Source organism: Choloepus didactylus, chromosome 19, assembly GCF_015220235.1.
Source record: "Choloepus didactylus isolate mChoDid1 chromosome 19, mChoDid1.pri, whole genome shotgun sequence".
Classification (NCBI taxonomy): Eukaryota; Metazoa; Chordata; class Mammalia; order Pilosa; family Megalonychidae; genus Choloepus; species Choloepus didactylus.
In genome coordinates, this window is record NC_051325.1 from 7228874 (window position 1) to 7253915 (window position 25042).

General features: G+C 45.3%; 1 protein-coding gene across 2 annotated transcripts in view; it reads left to right on the forward strand.

The window, feature by feature from the left end:
• The first annotated feature begins 6031 nt into the window (after positions 1–6031).
• The window catches only part of PYGB (glycogen phosphorylase B), a 75263-nt gene continuing 56252 nt past the window's right edge, over positions 6032–25042 (forward strand). The window contains exon 1 of one of the 2 annotated variants that reach the window (XM_037812343.1): positions 6032–6390. In XM_037812343.1, the coding sequence (XP_037668271.1) occupies positions 6148–6390 (243 nt within the window). In that variant the 5' untranslated portion in view covers positions 6032–6147. The remainder of the gene's footprint in view (positions 6391–25042) is intronic. The other variant, XM_037812342.1, reaches the window with a different exon arrangement.

Here is a 25042-nt window from a genome sequence, read left to right on the forward strand (position 1 = left end):
AGGGAGAATGTAGATCTCCACCCTGGTTCCCTTACTGTGTTTTCAAACCACTCGCCACACAGAGCACTTCCTGACAGTCCTCTAGGTCCATCCCTGCCTCCCCTGCCTCTCCCTCTCCCGCTCTCCCCTGCAGCTCTCTCTCCCTGGGTAACTGCACCGAGGCAGGTGCGACAGATGTTCCTGAGTGGATGGGGCTTGAGGAGCCCTCCCTTGCCAGGGGGCAGGATGGGACAGTGGACACAAGTGCCAGGATTCCAGTCCTCACATCTTCTGGAGACCTGAGGAGGGGAGTACTTGGCCCCTTTCACCCCATTTCTCATCAGTCCTGTCTGCGAGACCCAGGTGCCTCTAGGGTCCACTGACCCTAAGTGGTTCAGGAAACATCTGTTGACCGATGGGAACAATATTGAGGACCCCTAATCATCTAAGTGTCAACCGGGGGTGGAGTTTGCCAACATGTAACTGGCTAATGGGACGAGCAGGATACGGCAGGGTGCAGCATCCACCGGAGTGATTTCTCCTAACCCCTGACTCTCTAAACCCTCCATGCCGATCCCTTCAGTGCTGCCCCTTGGACGAAGCTGTGGACAGGTCCTCCTGCCTCTCTGGTAACTCTCATGCGGCAGAAAGTCCGGACTAATAATCAACTGCTGGGTAATCACCAACATCCCAAGTGCTCGTCCAATCACCAACATCCCAAGTGCTCGTCCAGTTTAAAGCTCTCTCAGCCCATAGCCCCCCATCTTTGGGAGAGCCTCCTTTCTCTTTGGCAGGTCCACCACCTCTGCCCTTCACCAACTCCTGTTTGTATCACCCTCCCCCTACTGGGGGGAGTTTCACTAGGGGAGGGAGCCATGAGGTGTGAGTCCACAGCTGACTCTTGCCACTCATGGGCACCATCCCTGGCTTCAGGATGGCCTCAAGAGTTTCTGTAAGAAGGCGGGTAGTTGTCCTGGGTTACGTAGGAACATTGGCCTTGAGGCCCCAGCTGAGCTTGAAACCAAGTCCCATTTATGAATGCCCAGTGCCCCACCCACGCCCAGGACACACCAAGGGGCATCGAACTGCATTCCTATTTTAACCCAGGAGCCCCCAGCCTGGGTTAGGAAGGCTGCCTCGGGGACAAAGGAGATTCCTAAGACTGCACAATGAAAAGAACATTCTACACAATCCTGGATGGAATCTAACAATGGAGGAGAAAAGGCTCAAAAGGACATCACTGTAAGTGAAGTTGTGTTCGTCTCAGTGCACTGAATCAAGAGGCACATATATTTATTTACAATTCAATTTTATTGCGATGTATTTACATACCCTACAGTCATCCACAATCAATTGTTCACAATACCACCATATAGTTGTGCATTCATCACCACAATCAATTTTTGAACATATTCATTACTCCCCACAAAATAAAAATTAGAATAAAAATTAAAGTATAAAAGAACACCCCAAACATCCCATCCCCCCATCCTTCTCTATTATTCATTTAATTTTTGTCACCATTTTTCTACAAACCTGTCCATACACTGGATAAAAGGAGTGTGAGCCACAAGTTTTTCACAATCACACAGTCACACTGTGTAAGCTATATTGTTATACAATCATCTTCAAGATCAAGGCGACTGGGTTGTGATTCAGCAGTTTCAGATATTTCCTTCTAGCTATTCCAATACACTGGAAACTACAAAGGGATATCCATATAACAGTAAGAATAACCTCCAGGATGATCTCTTGACTCCATTTGAAATCTCTCAGCCACTGAAATTTTATTTTGTTTTGTTTCTTTTCCCCTTTTTGGTCAAGAAGGCTTTCTCAATCCCATGATGCCAGGTCCAAGCTCATCCCTGGGAGTGATGCCCCACATTGCCAGGGAGATTTACACCCCTGGGAGTCATGTCCCATGTAAGGGGTAGGGCAGTGAGTTCACCTGCAGAGTGGGCTTTGAGAGAGAGGAAGAGGCACATATTTTGATTTGTCTTACTGGTGGTGCTTAGTTGGATCACTTCATTGGTTAGAGTCTGTCATCTCTCTTCCCTTTATAACTTTATACATTTTTATCCCCTTTATAACTTTATATCTTTTACTTTTTACAATAAGGTAATCTGTGGGGTGACACCGTGAGACTATGAATATCCTGTTTCTCTTGCAGCCATGGCTCAATAGTTCTAGCATGCAGTGATCCTTGCTAAATAGTGGTTTTCTAATTCTGTGACTCTGAAATTTATTAGCTGGCACCCTTCTGCAGAGAGAAGTTTTTCTTCCCTCTTCCCCATCCCACTTTATTTTCTTTTAGTCTCACTCTGGACTCATGGATTTTTTTTTAAGTGAGCATTAAAATACATGAATGTCATTAAGAACATGTGTTTACATAATCCAGCAGAGAGGGCCCCCTTTCCACAGTGTCATCCCAGCTGGTAGTGTTTATTCTACAGGGATTTATGATTACCAGCCCCTCAAAAACAATTGCATTTGTGATTTGCCTTCCATTTCTGAAAGGTATGGCCCGTGTTCACTTGCAAACACTTAATCGACCAGGCACAAATCGACCGGTTAGTTGCCAGGATCCCAGAGAGATTCTTTACCTTTGGCATATGCGTTCTCTCCAAGGACTGGAAATACTTTTGAGTCATTCATTTAGCAAATATTTATTGAACAATTACTATCTATGAGATGCTTGTCAGGTCCTCAAGTAGCTAAAGCATAGTAGACCATAAATGTCTGTTTTTCATACTCAATTTCTTCTAACTCCAAAAGTATTTCATTGCATACCCAAGACATCATTCATTTCTGTTTCTGAAGCGGGAGAAGGGCTACAGAATGAATCTTAAATACCTTTTTCAAAGACACTGTCAAGGTACTTAATATCTCCAAGCCAATGGCTATTTTAGTTTCCTGGCTGCTAAACCAAATACCATGCAATGGATTGGCTTAACAACAGGAATTTACTGGCTCAAGGCCTCAGAGGCTGGAAAGCTTGCTTCCTCTTGAAGTCAGTATCTTCTGTCTGTCTGGCAATCTTTGGGGTTCCTCGGTGTTCCGGTTTGCTAATGCTGCCGTTATGCAAAATACCAAAATGGATTGGCTTTTATAAAGGGGGTTTATTTGGTTACAAATTTACAGCCTGAAGACCATGAAAATGTCCTAATTAAGACAACAACACAAGTATACCTTCACCGAAGGAAGGCCAATGGTGTTCAGAAAACCTCTATTAGCTGGGAAGGCATGTGTCTGGCATCTGGTGATCCCAGGTTGTGTTCCAGCTCCTCTCTCAACTCCTGTACATTCTTCAAAATGTTGTTCTCGGGGCATTTTGTCCTCCCGTAGCTTCTCCGGAGCAAAGTGTGAGCAAAAGTCTGCTTTCAATGTCTCCAAAATGTCTCTCTATGCTGTAGCACTGAGCTCCTTCTGTCTGAGCTCTTATAGAGCTCCAGTGATTTAATTAAGACCCACGCTTGAATGGGCAGGGCCACACCTCCATGGAAATAATCTAATCAAAGGTATTACCCACTGTTGGGTGGGTCACATCTCCATGGAAACAACCTAATCCAAAGATTCCAATCTAATCAACACTAATATGTCTGCCCCCACAAGATTGCATTAAAGAATATGGCTTTTGGCAGGACATAATATATCCAAACTAGCACACTTGGCTTTTCCATTACATGGAAATGTGTGTGGTGGCCTCTCCTCCTTTCTCTTCCAGGTTCTGTTGACTTCCAGTTTCTGGCTGCTTCTCTCTCTGTCTGACTTTCACTCTGCTTATAAAGGACTCCAGTAATCCAGATTAAAGCAAACCTGATTCAGTTGGGCCACACCTTAACTGAAATAACATCTTGAAGAGATCTTAATTACAATGGGTCCCCACCCACCACACCATTCAATCCACCACAACAGTAAATGAACCTGGATCAATATCCACCTCTTCTTAGTAGATGAATTCTTTTTTTTTTTTTTAAAGAATTGAATGTAAATGAATTAAAATGAAATTGAAAGTAAAACCATTACTGTCATTTTTTACTGCATCCTTCTTATTTGTCTTTTCATTTACCTTTACTTTATCATCCTTTACATCTTCTTAGTTAGCTCTTAAAATTGCCATTCCCTTTAGCACCCCACAGCTGATGATATCAACATAGAACCAAGTGAAAATGTGTGCAGTAAAGAGACCTGGCTTGGGGGAATCTTGGCTCTTTCCCTTTCTAGCTGTGTGAGCTCAGGCAAGTGTTTTAACTTCTCTGTGGCTGGGGGACTATTCGTGAAGATTCCAGTTATACCTACGCAGCACATATGGATACGTCAGCTCCTTTAGGGGAGTCCATTCCCAGGTTTGAAGTCTAACCTACAGCACAGCGGAAAACATCTTTTTTCTATTTTTTTTTTTCTCTTGGATCTTTCCATGAAATCGATTCCCCAGAGCAGTACAAGCTGGTTGTAGAGCACAGCTGTTTTTATGATTCTTCTCATGAATTGCCAAATCACTTTCAGAAAGATTGTGCCGGCTTCGAGCTCAACCTTGCCCCACCTGCTGCCATTCCCACAGCTCTGGGGCAAAGTTGCTAAAATTTAATCTTGCTGGTTTAATACCCCTGGGGAAAATAGTGCAGGAGTGAATTCAAGAGGGGGAGCAGGAGGGGATGTGAATGGGTGGGCACAGGGGGCATTGGGATTTACCACTCCCTGAGAAGTCTGTGCTGGAAGGGGGCCCAGGAGAGAAGATAACTGGACACATGGCCCCAGTAAAATTCCTGCACCCAGATCCTGAGCAGAAAAGGACTTTTAATGACATCTTCTGCGGGCAGTTGTGACCACGGTGTAATTCGGGTACATTTGCAGGGTCCTGGCCCAATCAGACTAAGCCCACCAAGGACGAGTCTGTGGTCCGACCAACTCAGGTTTTTCCAGCCATAGGATGAGAGAGCGCACACACCGTACAACCGCAGGGCGTCTCATAACGCAAGGGAAAGAGACGTGTGGGATTTGGGGGAAGGGTGAAGTGTAGGTGAAATGTGAAGGAAGCAGTGTCCCCACAGGCTCAGAGGAAACGGGACTGCGTGTAAAGGTGTCAACATCAGATCTGTCTGCAGGGCGGACCCGAGCAGTGTTTCCTTGGGAACCACAATATTAAGAAACTCCTTCCTCAGAGCTCTGCACCTGGCACCTTCTCTGGGTTAGAGTGACTTTTGGTCCTCCGGGCAAGAGTACTATGTTCCATTCTTACCGACATAATTTCACACAGTTAAGCGCCTGGCAGGATGTGACTTTAGGGAACAAGCTTTCTCAATGAGTGAGAAACAGGCCCCTCAGAGAAGGAGGTCGGTAGGACACTTTACAGCCGCAGCCTGACCTGGGGGAAAAATGTTAATTTTGAGTCTGTCTTCCGGGTCCGATGATGGGCAGGGCTGATTTGTATTTTCTCGGTGTGAACTGATCCACACTTTCTCAGCCGGTATTTTCAGAGCTACCCTCACTCCCAGCCTGGTCGTCAGTGGCTGCCTCTCAAGCTTGTATCAGTTTCCCTTCAGGTTTACCAGGACTCGCCCCCGCCTCCCAGCCCTCCCCAGCACGCTCGCCCCGAAACTGCAGAAGCTCCCGGAGAGCAGCATCCGGCTCCCTGACGGCCAGGGCGCGGAAAGGGGTAGGGGCAGACGCTTGGAGCCGCAGGTCCACGCGCCCCCTCCCGTCGCCTCCCACTTTCTGCCAGGTTCGCCCAACGAAGATTCAATCCCAGCTGCTGGATGGCCGTGGGCAAGTCATTTGAGCATCGTGTGACCACAGCTTCCTCCTCAGAAACGGGACACCACTGCCAGCTTCCCGGGGCTAAAGTAGATCCAGGCCCAGCAGCCGGAGCCTGGCGCACACGGTGCACCCCAGCGGCTCGGAGCAGGAGGTTCTACGACAGGCCCCGCCCCTCGCCCGCGCCCGCCCCGCCCCCTCGCCCGCGGCCCCGCCCCTCGCCCGCGGCCCCGCCCTCCCTGCCTAGGCACCCCTCGTCCAGGCCCCGCCTCTTCCCCGCCCCCGGCCAGCGCGCAGGCGCGGCCCGTGTCCGCCGCAGTCCCGGACGCCAGAGCGGCCGCAGCATCCTCCCGCTGTCCTCGGTCGGCGCGCTCCTCGTCCGCCTCCTCCCGCTCCTCCTCGCCGGCCCCCGCGATGGCGAAGCCGCTGACGGACAGCGAGAAGCGGAAGCAGATCAGCGTGCGCGGTCTGGCGGGCCTCGGCGACGTGGCCGAGATCCGCAAGAGCTTCAACCGGCACCTGCACTTCACGCTGGTCAAGGACCGCAACGTGGCCACGCCCCGCGACTACTTCTTCGCGCTGGCGCACACCGTGCGGGACCACCTGGTGGGCCGCTGGATCCGCACGCAGCAGCACTACTACGAGCGCGACCCCAAGGTGAGCGCCGCGAGCCCCGCGCGTTCCTGCCTGCCCCGCAGCGTCGCCTGCTCGTCCCGCGGGGTCACCAGCTGCTCCCGCAGGGTCGGCTGCTCGCCAGGTGGCCAGGCTCGCCCCCGTTTGTCCCCTACCCGCTGGGCTTTCCTGAGGGGTCGCGCCTTACACCCGTGGCACCGACAGATGTGGGGGCGGGGCGCAGACTGCAGGCCTGTCGCGCTCTTCCCGCGGTGTCCGTGGCCCCCCTTTCTGTCCGGTGAGTCTCAGGCCCCTGGGAAGCGAGGCACCCCCGTAACCCCCAGAAGAAGCGCGTGCAGCGCGTGTATACGGAAGCTGAACCTGGGACGTGGAGACCCTGTCGGCTCCCCCCGCCTGTCGGTGAATGTCGCCGAGGATAACTGCACTGGGGTGGGGCTCCCCCGGACTCCCCAAACGCATCCTCCAAACACATTCACCTAAAGCATCCGCCAGACGCACCCGCGGGACCACTCCCCAAAATGCACCCCCCAAATGCACCCCTCTAATGCATCCCCTTAACGCAGCCCTCTCAGGTATCTTCCAACGAACCCCGCGCGTCGGCCGCTAGTACAGGCCTGGCCGGACCCTCCCGCCCGGGCACGCGGGCGAAGGTGGGCGTAGGGGACCGGGGCGGGCTCGTGCCCTGGATCCGTGCATTCGAGCCTGGTGACGCCGCACCGGCCTCCTGCTCCCCGGACCGAGCCCGCAGGACCCTTCCGCGGGGAGCCCGAGCCTGGCAGGGGTCCGTGTGCCCCGCATTTCCCGAGCCCCGGAATTTTGGCAGGCTTTCCAGGCTGCTCCTGGCTGTGCGCTTCCGTGATGGCTGCGGGGTTAGTGCTTCCTTCTCCTTCCTTTTGTTTTTCTGCAACAGCCTGTGGGAGAGAGGGGGCTGGACCCGGGCCTGGGCAGGCTGACGTGTGGAAAGGGGGTGAGCTTAGTGATTGCAGGGAATTGGAGGCTGTTTTAGGCTAGACTGGATTGGAAAAAAAGTATTTAATGTATCTGCTAAAGCAGGATGGGTCTGAGCTAGGGGAAGGAGCCCTCAGAAAAGGCTTTGTCTTTGAGGTGCCCACACCTTCCTTTCTTGAAAGAACTTGATTGGGGTTAAAGTTCACAGAGGTTAAGCAATTTTACTTTAAAAAAAAAATTTGCAAAAATTTGTGGCAAAAGCATACAATGCATTAAAGTCACTGATGATCCCCATTATTCTTTTTTTTATATCTTCATTTTATTGATATATATTTGCATACCACACAGTCATACAAAACAAATCATACATTTGATTGTTCACAGATCATTACATAGTTGTACATTCATCACCTAAATCAATCCGTGACACCTTCATTAGCACACACACAAAAATAACAAGAATGATAATTAAAGTGAAAAAGAGCAATTGAAGTGAAAAAGAACACTGGGTACCTTTGTCTGTTTGTTTGTTTTTCTTCCCCTATTTTTCTACTCATCCATCCATAAACTAGACAAAGTGGAGTGTGGTCCTTATGGCTTTCCCAATCCCATTGTCACCCCTCATAAGCTACATTTTTATACAATTGTCTTCGAGATTCATGGGTTCTGGGTTGTAGTTTGATAGTTTCAGGTATCCACCACCAGCTACCCCAATTCTTTAGAACCTAAAAAGCGTTGTCTAAATTGTGCGTAAGAGTGCCCACCAGAGTGACCTCTCGGCTCCTTTTGGAATCTCTCTGCCACTGAAGCTTATTTAATTTCCTTTCACTTCCCCCTTTTGGTCAAGATGTTCTCCGTCCCACGATGCCAGGTCTCCATTCCGCCCCGGGAGTCATATTCCACATTGCCAGGGAGATTCACTCCCCTGGGTGTCTGATCCCACGTAGGGGGGAGGGCAGTGATTTCACCTTTCAAGTTGGCTTAGGTAGAGAGAGAGGGCCACATCTGAGCAACAAAGAGGCATTCAGGAGGAGGCTCTTAGGCACAATTACAGGGAGGCCTAGCCTCTCCTTTGCAGCAACCGTCTTCCCAAGGGTAAAACTTATGTTAGAGGGCTCAGCCCATCAAACCACCAGTCCCCTATGTCTGTGGTCATGTTAGCAACCATGGAGGTGGGGTAGGCGAATACCCCTGCATTCTCCACAGGCTCCTCAAGGGGGCACTACATCTTTTTTTTTTTTTTTTTAACTTTCCCTTCTTTTTTAAATCAACTGTATGAAAAAAAAAGTTAAAAAGAAAACAAACATACAATGAAAGAACATTTCAAAGAGACCATAACAAGGGAGTAAGAAAAAGACAACTAACCTAAGATAACTGCTTAACTTCCAACATGTTCCTACTTTACCCCAAGAAAGTTACATAATATAGCAACATTTCAGTGAACTTGTTCCTACTATATCCATCAGAAATTAACAGACCATAGTCATTTCTGGGCATCCCCAGAACGTTAAATAGCTTATCTGTTCTTCTTGGATTATTGTTCCCCCTTCCTTAATTGCTCTCTACTGCTAGTTCCCCTACATTCTACATTATAAACCATTTGTTTTACATTTTTCAAAGTTCACATTAGTGGTACCATATAATATTTCTCTTTTTGTGCCTGGCTTATTTCGCTCAGCATTATGTCTTCAAGGTTCATCCATGTCGTCATATGTTTCACCAGATCGTTCCTTCTTACTGCCGCGTAGTATTCCATCGTGTGTATATACCACATTTTATTTATCCACTCATCTGTTGAAGGACATTTCGGTTGTTTCCATCTCTTGGCAATTGTGAATAATGCTGCTGTGAACATTGGCGTGCAGATATCTGTTCGTGTCACTGCTTTCCGATCTTCCGGGTATATACTGAGAAGTGCAATCACTGGATCGAATGGTAACTCTACATCTAGTTTTCTAAGGAACTGCCAGACTGACTTCCAGCGTGGCTGAACCATTATACACTCCCACCAACAATGAATAAGAGTTCTAATTTCTCCACATCCCCTCCAGCATTTGTAGTTTCCTGTTTGTTTAATGGCAGCCATTCTAATCGGTGTTAGATAGTATCTCATTGTGGTCTTAATTTGCATCTCTCTACTAGCTAGTGAAGCTGAACATTTTTTCATGTGTTTCTTGGCCATTTGTATTTCCTCTTCAGAGAACTGTCTTTTCATGTCTTTTGCCCATTTTATAATTGGGCTGTCTGTACTGTTGTCATTGAGTTGTAGGATTTCTTTATATAAGCAAGATATCAGTCTTTTGTCAGATACATGGTTTCCAAAAATTTTTTCCCATTGAGTTGGCTGCCTCTTTACCTTTTTGAGAAATTCCTTTGAGGTGCAGAAACTTCTAAGCTTGAGGAGTTCCCATTTATCTATTTTTTCTTTTGTTGCTTGTGCTTTGGGTTTAAAGTCTAGGAAGTGGCTGCCTAATATAAGGTCTTGAAGATGTTTTCCTACATTATCTTCTAGGAGTTTTATGGTACTTTCTTTTATATTGAGATCTTTCATCCATTTTGAGTTAATTTTTGTGTAGGGTGTCATGTAGGGGTCGTCTTTAATTCTTTTGGATATGGATATCCAACTCTCCCAGTCCCATTTGTTGAAAAGACCGTTATGACTCAGTTCAGTGACTTTGGGAGCCTTATCAAAGATCAGTCGTCCATAGATCTGGGGGTCTATCTCTGAATTCTCAATTCGATTCCATTGATCTATATGTCTATCTTTGTGCCAGTACAATGCTGTTTTGACAACTGTGGCTCTATAATAAGCTTCTCCCCATTATTCTTAATAATGTTAAAATATAGGTGATCTTCCATGTTTTTCCTTTCCTAAATATATATGCATGTTAAAAAAAGTTGATATTGCACATACAACTTTGCATCTTTTCCGGTTTCATTCATAAACATCTGTAATGTTTTCACTCATAAACAGCTTTCTGAGTCAGGAAGTCTGCTGTCACACTCTCATTGGTAATTTTCAGTTTGATGGAAATATAGTCTTGGACAGCCCCCTGCTGCCAAGAGTTTAGCTCTCCACCATGGAACATTTTGTCCTTTCCTCTCTACTAAGGCAGAGCAAAAACCTGTGAGGGAAGGGCACCCTCAGTCCTGAGGCCAGTTCGCAAAGACTTGGTTTGCAGCATCCGACTGGGCTCTGAGCCTTTGCTTCATTGATGGTGTTACAGAGAGTTTTTGTAATACATTAAAATATATTTAAGAATTGCTAAGAATGAGATCGATTGCTTTTTCAAACTCAGTCTGGGGCACGGTTATTTTTAAAATAGAGATGTGGAAAGGACAGCTTTGTTGGAATATTAAGCGAGCTTCTTTGCATTTAGTATGCAAAACAGTGGAGGGAGAAGTGGCACCAAATGGCCGAAACAGGTTATTACAACAAGGGCTTGGGGCGGCTTTGCAGGGAAGCTGGCTGAGAGGCAGTGGCCTGGCCCAGAGTCATCCCCAGTGTTCCCGCTAATGCTCCGATTCGCTGCATCGTTTTTATTGTCAGTGCAGCAGACAGACAAGGGTACTGCCATACGACATGTTGAAGGACATTTCCTTGTGGGGGCTGGGACACAGCTCCTGTTCTGTTTATATGTACTTAGAGCCAGAAAAGGCCAGTCCTAGGCCCAGGAATTAAGAAAATAACCTTTCAAGAACAGCTCTTTTGATCTGGTAGCTGTGGGAAGAAACCTTTCTCTCTTAAAAAAACTGCATGGCCTGTAAATGGAAGGTCATTTGCCTATTCTGGATAGGAAAGCAGGCCATTTGAAAAATGGAAAATTGGAACCTGTGAGCTTCAGTCTGGCTAATTGATGTTGAAAATAAGCTCATCATCTCCTTTTATCTAGTGGATCAGATGCAAGCCCCGGGAGCCGCAAAGTCTGCAGGGGGAGGTGGGCTCACAACCAGCCCTAGAACTGGTCTCAGGGGCTTGTGCCACTTTGTTCAGGCTGCTTTCATGACCGTCTGTACTCAATAAATTTCAGTGCTTTAATTTATTATTTCAGTCTTTTAAAAAGTTATACAACTCTTTATTATTGAAGGAAATTTGGGAAATTAAGATTAGACAAAAGGAAAAATTTTCAGTAGCCTCATCACCTAATAATAACACTACAAATGCTATAAACTCTTGGTGTTGCAGATCTTTTTTCCTATACTGATAGAAGTTTGTTTGTTTGTTTTTTACACAAAATGGTATTGTGCTGTACCTACTATTTCATAACTCTTTTAGTGCTTATTTTTGGTAATAACAGAACCAGTAAAATCTCAGTGTGTTCAAAGGAAGATTTTTCAAGCAAACTGCCTGGCAAATCATCAAGTCAAACAATCTGGCTGAAATTGAGAGGTTTGCTTGACAATTGCAGCACTTAGTTCTGAAGATGTTTCACGGATTCTTGGAGGTGATGGCAAGGTCAGGAGTGAAGTTCAGGATGAAACTTCAGAACCTGGGAACTCTGCTCTAAACATAGGAACCGAAAAGAACCGGACAGCCCTGGCTTTGCTGTTGAGTGTGTGTGACTGTGGGTTTGGGTGGATGTCGTAATCTTCCTTGGCCTCTGTCTTTTCATCTTTAAAACAAAATGAGGGGACAGTTTTCCTATGCCAGATAAGTCCCAAAACCCAGAGGCAGCAATCTCTTCAAGAATATCAGCCAGCTCATCCCCCTTCCCCATAATGTGGACACCCCTTTTCAATATGAACAGGTTAGGGTGGTCACTGCCTAGACATCCCTGAAGATGGAGACAGTGATCAAATGAGAGAGAGAGGTAGCAACAGACAAGATAGGATTATGAATACTGAATCTTTATATGATTTTTTTTTTTTTTTTCTTTTTTAGTTTCTAGTTCTTAGAATAGCTAGAAGGAAATAACTGAAATGGTGGAACTGTAACCTGTAACACTCTGAAATTTGCTGTATAATACTTGTTAAATTGTTCTTTGAAAGTTATTACTTTTATGTATATATGTTAAGTTTCACAATAAAAAATGTAAAAGAATGAGGGTAGCTGAGCTAGGTAATTCATTTCTGAAGTCCCTCACTGTTCTGAAGTTTTGCATTTATTTGCTTATAAATTATTTGACATTTTATATTGACATTCTGTCTTCATCCAAGATGAATTTGAGGATGCTTAAACAAGATATGATGCAAAAGGTTAAAACTAATAGAAGTGCTTAAAGAGAAAGTTGGGTTGAGACAGTAAGGGTAGGAAAACAGGTTAAATTCAAGTGTAAAGTCAGGACGTACAAACTGCAGACCCAGAACAAAGCCAGTGGCACATGTGCCCAGTTATGGGAGCCACAGATTCTCTCTGATAACTTGTAGAATGGATAGATTCGAGATAACCTGGCTGGGTCTTTGTAAGGCAGACATATGATGTGGCAGACAGCTATCCCCAGGCGTCCCTTCTACAGATGGAACAGTTTACTCTGGTTCTTTCCCATAAGCTTATGACACAGTCTCACTGGCAAATTCAGTAAAAGCAGCTGTACTTACTTCTAATAAGATAGTAATGCATTCAGTTATACTCTTGGGGCTTGCTGGGCCGAGGAGTTAAAGAAGATTCTCTAGAGCAGTGGTTTGTAACTCTGGCTGCCCCGTGACTCCTTCCTCTGAGATTTTGCTTGAATTCATTTGCGGTGGAGCCAGCCCTTGGCATCTGTGTCACATTCTCAGTCGTTATCACATGTCCTCATGTTCACGTGAGCTGACCTGTATCCTGTGGGTGGGCTTCCCTAAACCAGAGATCTCTGAAGTTACTCTCTCTGGCTGGAGGCTGATGGTGGGCAGATGTTTGGTGGTGCTGATTACCCTGACAGCTACCCAGGTAGATGGCGGGGTTCCTCCACTATTTTATCAAATCAAGAATCCCAGCCTGGGGTGCTGTACCTTTCAGGGAAGTCAGTTCTGGCCTCCACGGTGCTGGCGTTGGGGGTGGGGGGGCGCAGGGAGGCTTTGCATAGTGATGAACGAGTGCAACCCATTGCACTTCTGCAGGCCCCCCCCCCCCCCCCCCCGTTTCTAACTGACATTCTAAACTTTATTTTACATAATTTCAGACTTGGGAGATGCCAAATTGTATGCATATAAGTGGTTAAAACAGGAAATTTTGTGTTGCATATACTTTATCACAATAAAAGTCACAAAGTTGCAAGAATAATACAAAGAATTTCCATATACCTTTCACCTGGATTCCCCAAATGTTAAACATTTTAACTCATTTTATGTCATATTCTCAAAATAAATATTTTTTTTTTCTGAACCATTTGAGAGTAACTTGCAGACATGACGATCTTTTACCCTGAAAAACTTCAGAGTGCATGTCCTAAAAAGTCTCTTACACAGCTGCTGTGCCGTGATCAGAACAAGGAAGTTTACGTTCATATAGTGCTACAGATCTTTGCCAGTTGTCCCACTAATAATAAATACAAATAAAATGCAAAACACAATGATAAGAATTCCAAATAATAAAACTGAAAGAACTTTGTAAGTCTCTTTAGATTATACCTAATTTTTTTTTTCCATTAAATAGAGCCAGGCTTTGAACCATCTAGAAATCCACCACATTCTAAGACAAGAAGGGAACAAATAACAGGAGATAAGAGCTGGCTTTTTTCCTAACCTGATACAGAATTGGGATCTTGGGATTCAGTGAAGAAAAGAAAAATGAACACAGAAATTTAGCAGAATAAGGGAGAACAGAAAAGTTTGGTTAAGACTTCCTTCAGCTGAGTCTTCTGGAGTCAGAATTGCACCCAGTTTCAAGTGTAGCTAGGTGGTTTCTGGTGACATTAAAATATGGCTCAAAGTGAAAGATGAAAGCGGCTCTGTTTGATGCCACTTAGTACCACACTAGTTATAAATGTAGTTTGACACAGTAGATTACTTTGTATGAACTGATTAGGCACTGGCTTATCTGTCAGTGATAAGGAGACTTTTCCTTTATTGTCTGGCTCTGGGATGGGAGTGAGGAGACATTTTATAGAGCTTAGCAGCATGGAAGGCAGAGGACAGGGGACTGCAAAAAGGTCATGTCACGGGGTGCAAAGTAAAAGGTTTCCTGCAAGGACTAAATGAGCTCCAAGATACCTGTAAGTTCTAAAAGTCTATCATTGTATTACATTTTACATTTTCAAGATCGACTTTGAGCAGAAATCCGAGGTACTGGTACCAATGTGAAAAAAGCCCTTGTTTTGATCTGTGTTGAGAAAATATCTGCCACATTTTTTTGACCCTTAATCCTAAAAGAGAGTGCCTGTGTGACGTCATGGTTGGCAGCTTAAGAGATGTGGTGATAATATGTAATATTTAGCATCCTTATGCAAATACAGTGTTGCTCTGTGAAGCTGTCCTGGGAGTGACCGTCCCCAAACACCCCCGGAGGCAGTGCAGTGGGAGCTGTGACCCGTCGGTGAATGGGGGGGGCACCCCAACTGTTAAGCACATTGGGGGCTGCTCCCCCTCCTGCCACATTCCCCCCTCGCTGGGCAGTGTCTGGAAGCTGAGTCCCTGGACTGTGGTCAAGGTGGCCTTCCCTTGTGGAAGCCGAGGTGCAGCCCGAGGAGAGGCCCACCCAGGCCGGGCCGGGGGAGTGCTGTGCTCACTGGCCTTCGCGGCGGGTCAGCAGTCAGGGACCCTGGGTCCCCGTCCACTGTGCCTGGGAGGTGGGGAGGGGGCAGTCGGCCCTGGGAGTAGTCTCTGTCCACATCCCCACCAGATGGCGGCTGGCTCATCAGCAGGACACGGCATCTTGGATGGGATCTAAATGGACAGAGGGCTGCGGCTGTGTCTCCTGGGCACGGCGTCTCCCTGTCATTTTAGGTTCTTTCCTGGCTTTAACTGGTGTAAAATGAACCTGCTTTCCTGGTTTGCAAGAGCCTTCAACCTTGTGTTCCTTTGTGTGTAAAGACCAAGGGGTGTAGAAGCCGAGCCAGGAGACTGCTTATCTCAACCATAGAGCCACCGTTCTCCTTCACTTACACCATTACTGAGTGTCCCGGTTTGTTAAAGCTCCTGTTTTGCAAAATACCAGAACTGGATCAGTGTTTATAAAGGGGATTTATTACGTTACAAATATTCAGCCGTAAGAGTGTCCAAACTAAGGCATCAGCATGAGGATACCTTCACTGAAGAAAGGCCGACGGCATCCAGAACACCTCCGTCAGCTGGAAAGACGTGACCAGCTTTCCAGAATGTCTCTGGGCTTCTTTCTCTTGGCTTTCTCAGCTCCTCTGCATCTAAGTGATTGGAGATCCTCTCTTAACTTCTCTGGGCCAAACTCTGGGGTTCATCTCTTAGCTTAGCATCTCCAAACGTCTTTCTGTCTGCATCTCCAAGCATTTCCAAGCATTTGGGTCTATGTTGCTCTTAGCTTCTCCTAGTGGCAAACTCTGCATTACATATCTCAGCTTCTCACCAAATGTCTCTGTCAGCTTCTTTCAGCTCCTTCTCTCTGTGAGCGCTCTTAAAGGACTCCAGTGATCTAATTAAGACCCACCCAGAATAGGCAGGGTCACACCTCCATGGAAGGGATCTAATCATGAGTCACATATCCATGGAAACAACATAATCAGAAGATACACCCAAATCAAAAGACTAAATAAGTCTGCCCCCACAAGATTGCATTAAGGAACATGGCTTTTGTAAGGGACATGATAGATTCAAACCAGCACACTGAGCTAACGTAAGCTTGTGGCAGGTTGAATCATGTACCCCAATTTGGACATGTTTTCATCTTGATCCATGTCCAATGGCTGTGTGAACCCACTGTAAATATGATCTCTTGAAGATGCTATTTTTAATCAAGGTGTGGTGAACTAAATGAGGTTGGGTCTTGGTCTGGATTTCTGGAGGACTTTTAAGGAGAAAGGCCACTGGAAGAAGCAGGAAGTCAGGAAGAGAAAAGGAGAGGACGTGGCCATGTGTTGAGACCAGAGATGCAAGCCAAGGAGCCTCAGGGATTGCCTGCAGCCAGCACCAGAACGCTGCAGACTTTGAAAGGAGGAACCAAGTGTTCCAGCCCAGCTCTTTGAGGGCTCAGGTCAGGGAAGCCGCAAGACCAAAGAACACGCCAGGCACAGAGTCAGACCTGAGTTTTATTAGGACTTACAAACAGGTGCATCTCCAGTGGTGGCCGTCCAGAGAATGGAAGTAGTGCTCTGCAAAGGCGGGATTTCAGGGGGCAGTTAATAAGGGTTAGGACAAAGACATTCCATAGGGTATGAAAACAAGAGTTTCAGCAGGGTCTAATGACACAGGGGTCTGGAGATTTGTTGTCAACATATACGTCAGGAGAGGGGAGTTTTAATACTTTACAAAATAAGTGGTTTACAACACCATCTGTACGTTCTTTCTTCTGGGAGGAGGTCTCTTGACCTTCAGCTTCTGTCCCGGTCACCTAGATGGCTATGTGCAGCAACTTATTCTCCAAATGGAGGGGAGCCCAGACCCTCCACAGCAAGCCTTGCCGATATCTAAATATTGGACTTCTCCTAGGCCCAAAACCATGAGCCAATAAATTCCCATCGTTTAAGCCAAAACCAGTTTATGGTATGTGTGATAGCAGCTCAGACAAACTAAGACAGTTTTTGGTACCAGAAAATGGGGGGCTGCTGTTACAAATACCTAAAAATGTGGATGTGGCTTTGGAATTGGGTAATGGGTAGAGGTGGGAGAAAGATTTTGAGGGGTGTGCCGGTTTGGATGTATCATGTCCTCCAAAACTCCATGTTCTTTGATGTAGTCTTGTGAGGGCAGACATATTAGTGTTGATTAGGTTGAAACCTTTGGATTAGGTTGTTTCCATGGAGATGTGACCCACCCAACTGTGATAACTCTGATTAATTTCCATGGAGGTGTGGCCCCGCCCATTCAGCGTGGACCTTGGTTAGTTTGCTAGAACCTTATATAAGAGCTCAAGACAGAAGGATCTCGCTGCTGTAGCTGAGACAGACATTTTGAAGATGGCCATTGGAAGCTGATGCAGACATTTTGGAGAATGCCATTTTGAAACGCAACCTGGGAGCAAGCAGATGCCAGCCATGTGCCTTCCCAGCTAACAGAGGTTTTCTGGACACCAGTGACCATCCTTCAGTGAAGGTACCCAATTGTCGATGCATTCATTACCTTGGACACTTTATGGCCTTAAGACTGTAGCTTTGTAGCCAAATACTCCCCCTTTATAAAAGCCAATCCATTTTTGGTGTTTTGCTTAATGGCAGCATTAGCAAACCAGGACAAGAGACTTGATAGAAAAAGCCTAGATTGCTTTGAAGAGACTCTTGGTAGAAATACGGGCACTAAAGTTACTTCCTTGCAGTGAGGCCTTAGAAGGAAAGGATGAGTGTGTTACTGGAAACTGGAAGGAAGGCGACCCTTGTTACAAAGAGGCAGAGAACTTGGTGAAAGTGTGTTCTGATGTCAGATTGGGCAGTCCTGGTAACACCACCGTTGTGTGGTATTTGTTGGGGCAGCTCTGGCAAGCTAAGGCACTGTTAGAGTAGCAGGTCCATTCTGGGCGGGTTGGAGTCCACACCTGGACCAGGCGGTGAGTTCCAAGCTGCTGAAAGGGGCTGTAAGAAGCCGAGTGTTCTGTACCACTGCTGGGTCCTTGGCTGACCATCCCTTGCAAAGGTGAGCTTCTGGGCCCTTCATGCCCGTGGGGAGCAGTCGAGGGTAGAGAGAGCTGGGGCTCATGATGGCAAGTGTCCTGTGAAATAAATAAAGTACCTGAGAAGTGTTGGACGTTGTGGATACAGGTGCCAGGGCCCCACTCTGGCCAGCTGCTGTGGGGTCAGCTGTCCAGGGGTGACCAGTGGCCCGAGACTGCAAAGTGAAGGTACCAGAACATCTCCCCTCGTGATGGTGGAAGGTGAACTCTGTTTTCTAAGGGAAGACAGGTCAGTTTAGCTTAATAATTAGAATAGGCAGTTATTTGTTCTTTTGGCAAAAATCCATTCAAAGCCTTGAGAATGGAATGTGCTTGGGAAAGGTTTGCCTAGGGGCTTCCAGAGCTGGCACCAAGGGGCTTGTCCTCCCATAAGCCTTAAATGTAAGCGCCACAGCACAGTGCTTTTCATGTGGCCCAAGAGCACCTCTGGCTTTTCTTCCTGCGCCAGTTCTCTTGGTGAAGTCTTTGTTTTGCTGCCCTGAGTGTTGGGAAAGTTCTTTCTTTCCTTCTCCTGCAGGGCAACTGTCTGAATAGACCCTTCTGTTAAACCAAGACTCTCATTTTAAAAACCCTTTCATGGGAGAGAAAAGAAATTGGAGACCTCCACAGGTGGGATTCTGTCAAGAGCAGAGTTAGGCCTTGCCTATTGGCGTGGAACTCCAGAGTTAGAGCTCTTCCCGCTCAGGTGCCTTTAGAGTGATGTATGGTGTGGTATTTGTGTCGATTGTATTTTCCTTTCTGTGCCCAAGAGTCTCACTGATGCATCTCTGTGATGTTATCCATTGGTTTGGGCTTTGCAGTTAATACATTAGCCTAATTAAAAAAAGGAAACAAGGAGCCAGAAGGGGTGGAGGAGGGATGTGTGTTCTCATCCAGTCAAGACCACCTTCTAAGGCAACTCGGCTGGCAGGGGGAGATAGGATGTCTAGGATTTGCATCGGAAGTTTCCAGCAGTGGGCAGGGAGCGTATGTGAATTTAAGCTTATTAGTAAATACAAGTCCTTCCTCTTCTGTTGACTGTGTGTGTGTGTGTGTGTATGTGTGTGTTTAAAATAACACTAGCGTGAGGAGGAAATTCAAACTTGACAAAGATAGTTCTAGGCAACATACAGGTCATTAAAATTAAATTCAACAATTAGGATTTTCTCCTAAGAAGGCTACTTATTCTCCTTTGGTCATCATGGTAGTTGTATAGCCCAGGGAAAGGGTTGGTTGCCTGCAAAAGTACAAACGGCATAGTGACCCTACTGCACTTCAGGCACAGTTTTAAACATTCTGCTTACACCAGCACCTGGGGAGTTCACAGCACCCTCTGAGGCAGGGGCTGTCATTGTCACCCATTTTAGAACACAGGAAACTGAGGCATAGTGAGGTTCAGCCTCTCGCCTGAGGTCGCTCGGGTGAGCAGCACAGCTGGGCTTCAAACCCCTACAGACTGGCCCCAGTTGATGGGGTACAGTGGACAGAAGGACATGCCAGATGACACTTTGGGGCTGTGATCAGCCAAATCCAGAATGGGGAAGCTGAAGGGCAAACAGCCACTTTCTTCAACAAATAAAATGCACAAAAGAAAAAAGAGGGCAGAGGAATCGATGGATTAAAAGGGATCTTTCAGGGCATTTCCACCGAATGCAGTGTGTCTAGAGGTAGGTTCCTTTTGCCTATTTTAGAGATGGGAAGATTGAGACTCTGAGTTAACAACCTTTCCAGGACCAACTGGATCCATCAGCTTGCCTCCAGAGCCCACCTGCACACATTTAAGGTCCTCCCTCTGCATAAGGAGGCTGCTCAGCAGGATTTACTGGAGTATGGAGAGGCTCCAGGTTTCAGGTCTAGGCCCAGCGTTTGATACCTCAGTGCACATCCCTTACAAATGGACGTGATCAGGCTGTTGGCGGACCAGCTACCAAACATCTATTTCCATAGTGCTAGGTAAAATTTAGAAACATTTGCAAAAAGTTCAAACTACAACAACTATAAAAATATGTATTTATAGTTAAAGGCAAAATAACATCGTGATCACATTCATGATCTGCCAACTTTTTATAAAACCTCTTGGGGAGAACTCCAAAAGCAGATGTATGTTAGATTGTTTCGGCTTGCTAAAGCTGCCGGAATGCAATATATCAGAAATGGATTGGCTTTTACAATGGGGATTTATTAACTTACAATTTACAGTTCTAAGGCCATGAAAATGTCAACACAAGGCATCAACAGGACAAAACGTGGACTCTGAAGACAGGCTGCTGGCATCCAGGACACCTCTGTCACATGGGAAGGCACATGGTGGCATCTGCTGGGCCTTCTCTCCTGGGTTTTGTTGCTTTTAGCTTCAGACTGCTCCATCTCTCAGCTTCTCTGGGTGCTTTTCTCACTTTCATCTCTTAGCTTCTGTATGTCTTTTATCCTCTTATAAAGGACTCCAGCAAGGGGATTAAGACCCACCTTGAATGGGCTGGGTCACCTCTCAATTGAAACAACCTAATCAGAAGGTCCCACCCACAATAGGTCTGCACCCACGGGAATGGATTAAAGGAACATGGCCTTTTCTGGGGTACATAACTCCAAACCAGCACAGAGATAAAGAGGCCTTTGTGTATACTGAGGAAAAAGAATGTAATAGTGTTTGAAACCTTCATTCACACTATTTCCTAAGAGAACTGGGTTTTTGTGGACTTGGTATATTTTCAAATTTATTAATAAACATCACCAGAACAGTGCCTACAGTTTCATTTTGGCAGTAGTGGGGAGTGAGGTGGAGTGTGATGTACACCTCATATAATAATAAATCAATCAAGTGTAGGGTAAACAAAGTCTAAAGATGCTAAAAAGTCAGGAAGAAAATTATTGACTGGTATGATAGCAGTTTTATTTACAGCTGCTTGTAGAGTCATTGAATATGCGGCTATATGTTTTTGTGATTCAAAGGACATTGGAATTTAGATAGTGATTTATAAGCTATGTACTTAAATGATCAAAAAAGGTTATAAAAGGTCTCCAAAGACAGAACTCTGTATGCTTTTTTTAAAAATTCAGTTTTGCTGAGATATATTCACATACCATATAATCATCCACAGTGTACAATCAGTTGTTCACAGTACTGTCATATAGTTGTGCATTAATCACCACAATCAATTTTTGAACATCTTCCTTATTCTAAAAAGAATAAAAATAAGAATAAAAATAAAAGTATGAAAGAACACTCAATGCATTCCATCCCCCCATCCCACCCTATTTTTCATTTAGTTTTTGTCCCCATTTTTCCACTCATCTGTCCATACACTGGATAAAGGGAGTGTAAGCCACAAGGTTTTCACAATCACACAGTCAAACCATGCAAGCTACATAGTTACGCAGTCGTCTTCAAGAATCAAGGCTACTGGGTTGCAGTTTGACAGTTTTTCCTTCTAGCTATTCAGGTATTTCCTTCTAGCTATTCCAATACACCAGAAACTAAAAAGCGGTATCTATATAGTGCGTAAGAATGTCCACCAGAGTGACCTCCCGACTCCGTTTGAAATCTCTCAGCCAGTGCAACTTTATTTCGTTTCATTTTGCATCTCCTTTTTGGTCAAGAAGACTTTCTCAATTCCACGATGCTGGGTCCAGGCTCATCCCTGGGAATCGTGTCCCACATTGCCAGGGAGATTTACATCCCTGGGAGAGCGGACAGTGAGTTCACTTGCCGCATGGGTGAGAGGCCACATCTGAGCAACAAAAGAGGTTCTCTGGGGGAGACTCTTAGGTACAATTATAAGTAGGCTTAGCCTCTCCTTTGCGGTGACAAGCTTAATGAGGGCAAGCCCCAAGATCGAGGGCTCGGCTTACTAAATTGGTAGTCCTCGGTGTTTGTGAGAATATCAGTAATAACCCAGATGGGGAAGTCCAGCATTTCTGCATTTTCCCCCAGATCCTTGGGGGGGCCCTGCATATATATTTTTACTCTCTGCCCAAATTACCTTGGGATGTATCACTGTTTCACACTAACCTGTACAAATCTACCAGATCTCACTTCCTATTCAAAGTTCCATGTAATTGTGATTGAATAAACTGACCGTACAAGTTAAATTATTTAGTGTGCTGCAGAAAATATGGGTCCTACACCAAATAAACATCTCTTCCCTTGGTCTCACACAGAAGTTGAAGTTTTAAAACACAGTCCGTATTGTCCTTTACCCATTGGTCTGGTTTGCCTTAGTCCTAACCAGATCGGCTTCATTCATATTTCTAATTGAAGTCTGGGCTATTTTTCAGCTTTTTTTAACAGTTGCTGTATGAGGTAATACTGACATTCATAGCTGCTGAGCTCTTGCTCTGAGTTTCAAGTGTGTCACAGATATCCAGAGTTCCAGAGACTGACCAGGTTATACACAAAGAGCTCAGCATCTCAGAATTTAGAGATAAACATTACAACTCAGGAATAGATGTGGCTGCTGTAAGAGCTTACAATCTAGGGACCATTACAATAAACCTTCCCCTGATAAGCTGTGCTCTAAGATTCAATTCTCAAGAGTTTACAAACATTATAGTTAGTCTATACAATGTTTTGTCGTTTTGTTTCTGGTGTACTTCACTCAAAATGCTGTCCTCAAGATCCATTCACCTAGTTGTGTGTCTCATACTTCATTCCTTCTTGCAGCTGCTTAATATTCTATTGTATGCATCTGTATGAATTTTTTATATATGTGTGTGCTCCTTCAATTTGTAGATTGTAGATTTGTGGAGTTAAATCTTTTATTTATGGAAAATTTTCTGAAATTACATCTTGAAAAATTGTAAATGTTTTATGCATGTTTTTGCTCCCAGGGACACTAAATTATGCAGGTGTTAGGTGTCCTTTGTCTTCTAAATCTATAATATTCTATCCAATCCATTTCTTGCCTTTTTTTTTTTTTTTTTCCATTTTGCTCACTTTTCTTTAGCCAGATTTTCAGGACTGCTTTTGTTGTTCTTCTTTTGCCTCCTTTGGGAGCCACCATTTCTGTGATGGTGTTATTTATTTCCTGCGCTTGGACAGATCCTTTGTTCCATTATTTGTTTCTGGACTTCTTGGGTAAATCTGTATTTAAGAATTTCATTTGCACCTTGGTAAGTGCTGCATGACCTCGTCTTCCTGTGTTTATTTTTGGAATGTAGATGCCGAGTGGAGGGGAAGGATCCTCTTCCCAGACCAGGGGTCCCTGCTGGGGGCAGCCAGGAGGGAGCAGCCCCTTCCTGTGCCTAAGTGGGTGACATGGTCCCTGTGACACGGCCTCAGGAGACAAAGGCCACCGTGAGCAGTCAGATCTTGTCTGCTACCCTGCCACTGGGTAATGGCCCATAGGCCAGTTTCCTAGTTCAGCTGTATCTCCCCAGAGTTGCCACCGCACTTTCCTTATAGTCAGTGAGTTTTTGGAAGAAGAGGGCAGAGGTGTCTTTGTTCCACCATTTTTTTAACTGGAAATATTTTATTTTATATACAAAATTCATTTTATTATATTCTTTCAAAATTCTTACAGTATTTCATCTATTACTTTTGTATTAAAACAGCTTTATTGAGGTATAATTCATATACTCTACAATACACCCACATAACCATACAATTCAGAGTATACTGAATTGTATATTCAGAGTTGTGCCACCATCACCACAATCAAATTTAGAACATTTTCATCACTGCAAAAAGGAACCTGGTACCCTTTAGCTATCATTTCCCAGTCCCTCTGTCACCATGTCACCGTTAGCCTTAGGCAGCTGCTGTTCTATTTACCTATTTTGGACATTTCTTGTAAATGGAATCATACAATATATGGTCTTTTGTGACTTCTTTAACTTACCATAATGTTTTCCAAAGTTCATCCAAGTTGTAGCGTGTATGAGAACTTCATTCCTCTTTAAGGTTCAATAATATTCCATCATATGGGTGGACCACATTTGTTTATCCATCACCAGTTGATAAACACTTGGGTGTTTCCACTTTGGGCTGTTCTGAGTACTGCCACTGTGAGCATTCGTGTACCAGGTTCTGTGGGGCCAAAGGCATGTTTTTGAATCTCTCAGTTTTATCCCTGGTGGTGGAATTGCTAGGTCAAATGTTTAGTTTTTTGAGGAATTGCCATGCTGTTTACCAAGGTGGCTGAACCATTTTGCCTTCCCACCAGCTGTGTGTGAGGGCTCTGTTCCCTTCACATTCTTTACAACGCTTGATAGTATCTGACTTTTCTATTACATCCATCTAAGAGGGCGTGAATTGGTTTCTCATTGTGGTTCCAACTTGCATTTCCCTAAAGACTAATGATGTTGAACATCTTTTCATGTGCTTGTTGGCCATCTGTATCTCTCCTTTGGAGAAGTGTCTGCTTAAGTCCTTTGCTCATTTTTAAATTGGATTGTTTGCCTTTCTGTTGTTGACTTTTGAGAGCTCTTTATATATTCTGGATACTAATCCCTTATCAGATACATGATTTGTAACTATTCACCTCTTTTCTGTGGGTTGTCTTTTCACTTCCTTGATGGAGTCCTTTGACAGCACTGCCCAAGACCCCAAATCTGGACTGGCAGGGCATGACATTTCCTCACCCAGGTCCTTGCAAACTCTACTTGTGCTCCATCCACTGCTCATGATTAGGTTTTGTATCCTGTCAGAAGAGTATTCTCATAGTCCTTGGGAGGCCCCAGTGCTGAAAAGCCACAAGCACATTAACTGGCGTTGCCTTTCGCTGGAGTGGAGCAGCCGTTCAAATCCTGGGGAGCCCGTTACTATTATTTCTTAAGGGAATACGGCTTTTGACACACACTTTTAGGTTACCTGTACATTTTGGAAAACACATCTTTATAATCCAACTAGAAGAGGAAGTATTTTGGAAGTAGGGGTACTCACCTCTCTGGAGCTGCTTCTTGGCTCTGGGGAGCATAGTTTAAAAATTACTGCAGTGAAATGCTGAATGTTATGGTAGGATTTCTGCTATAAAAGCCTGGAGTGTGATGTTGCTCAAGCAGCTGGCAGATGGTCACTACCTCGTCTCTCAAAATGTTTCT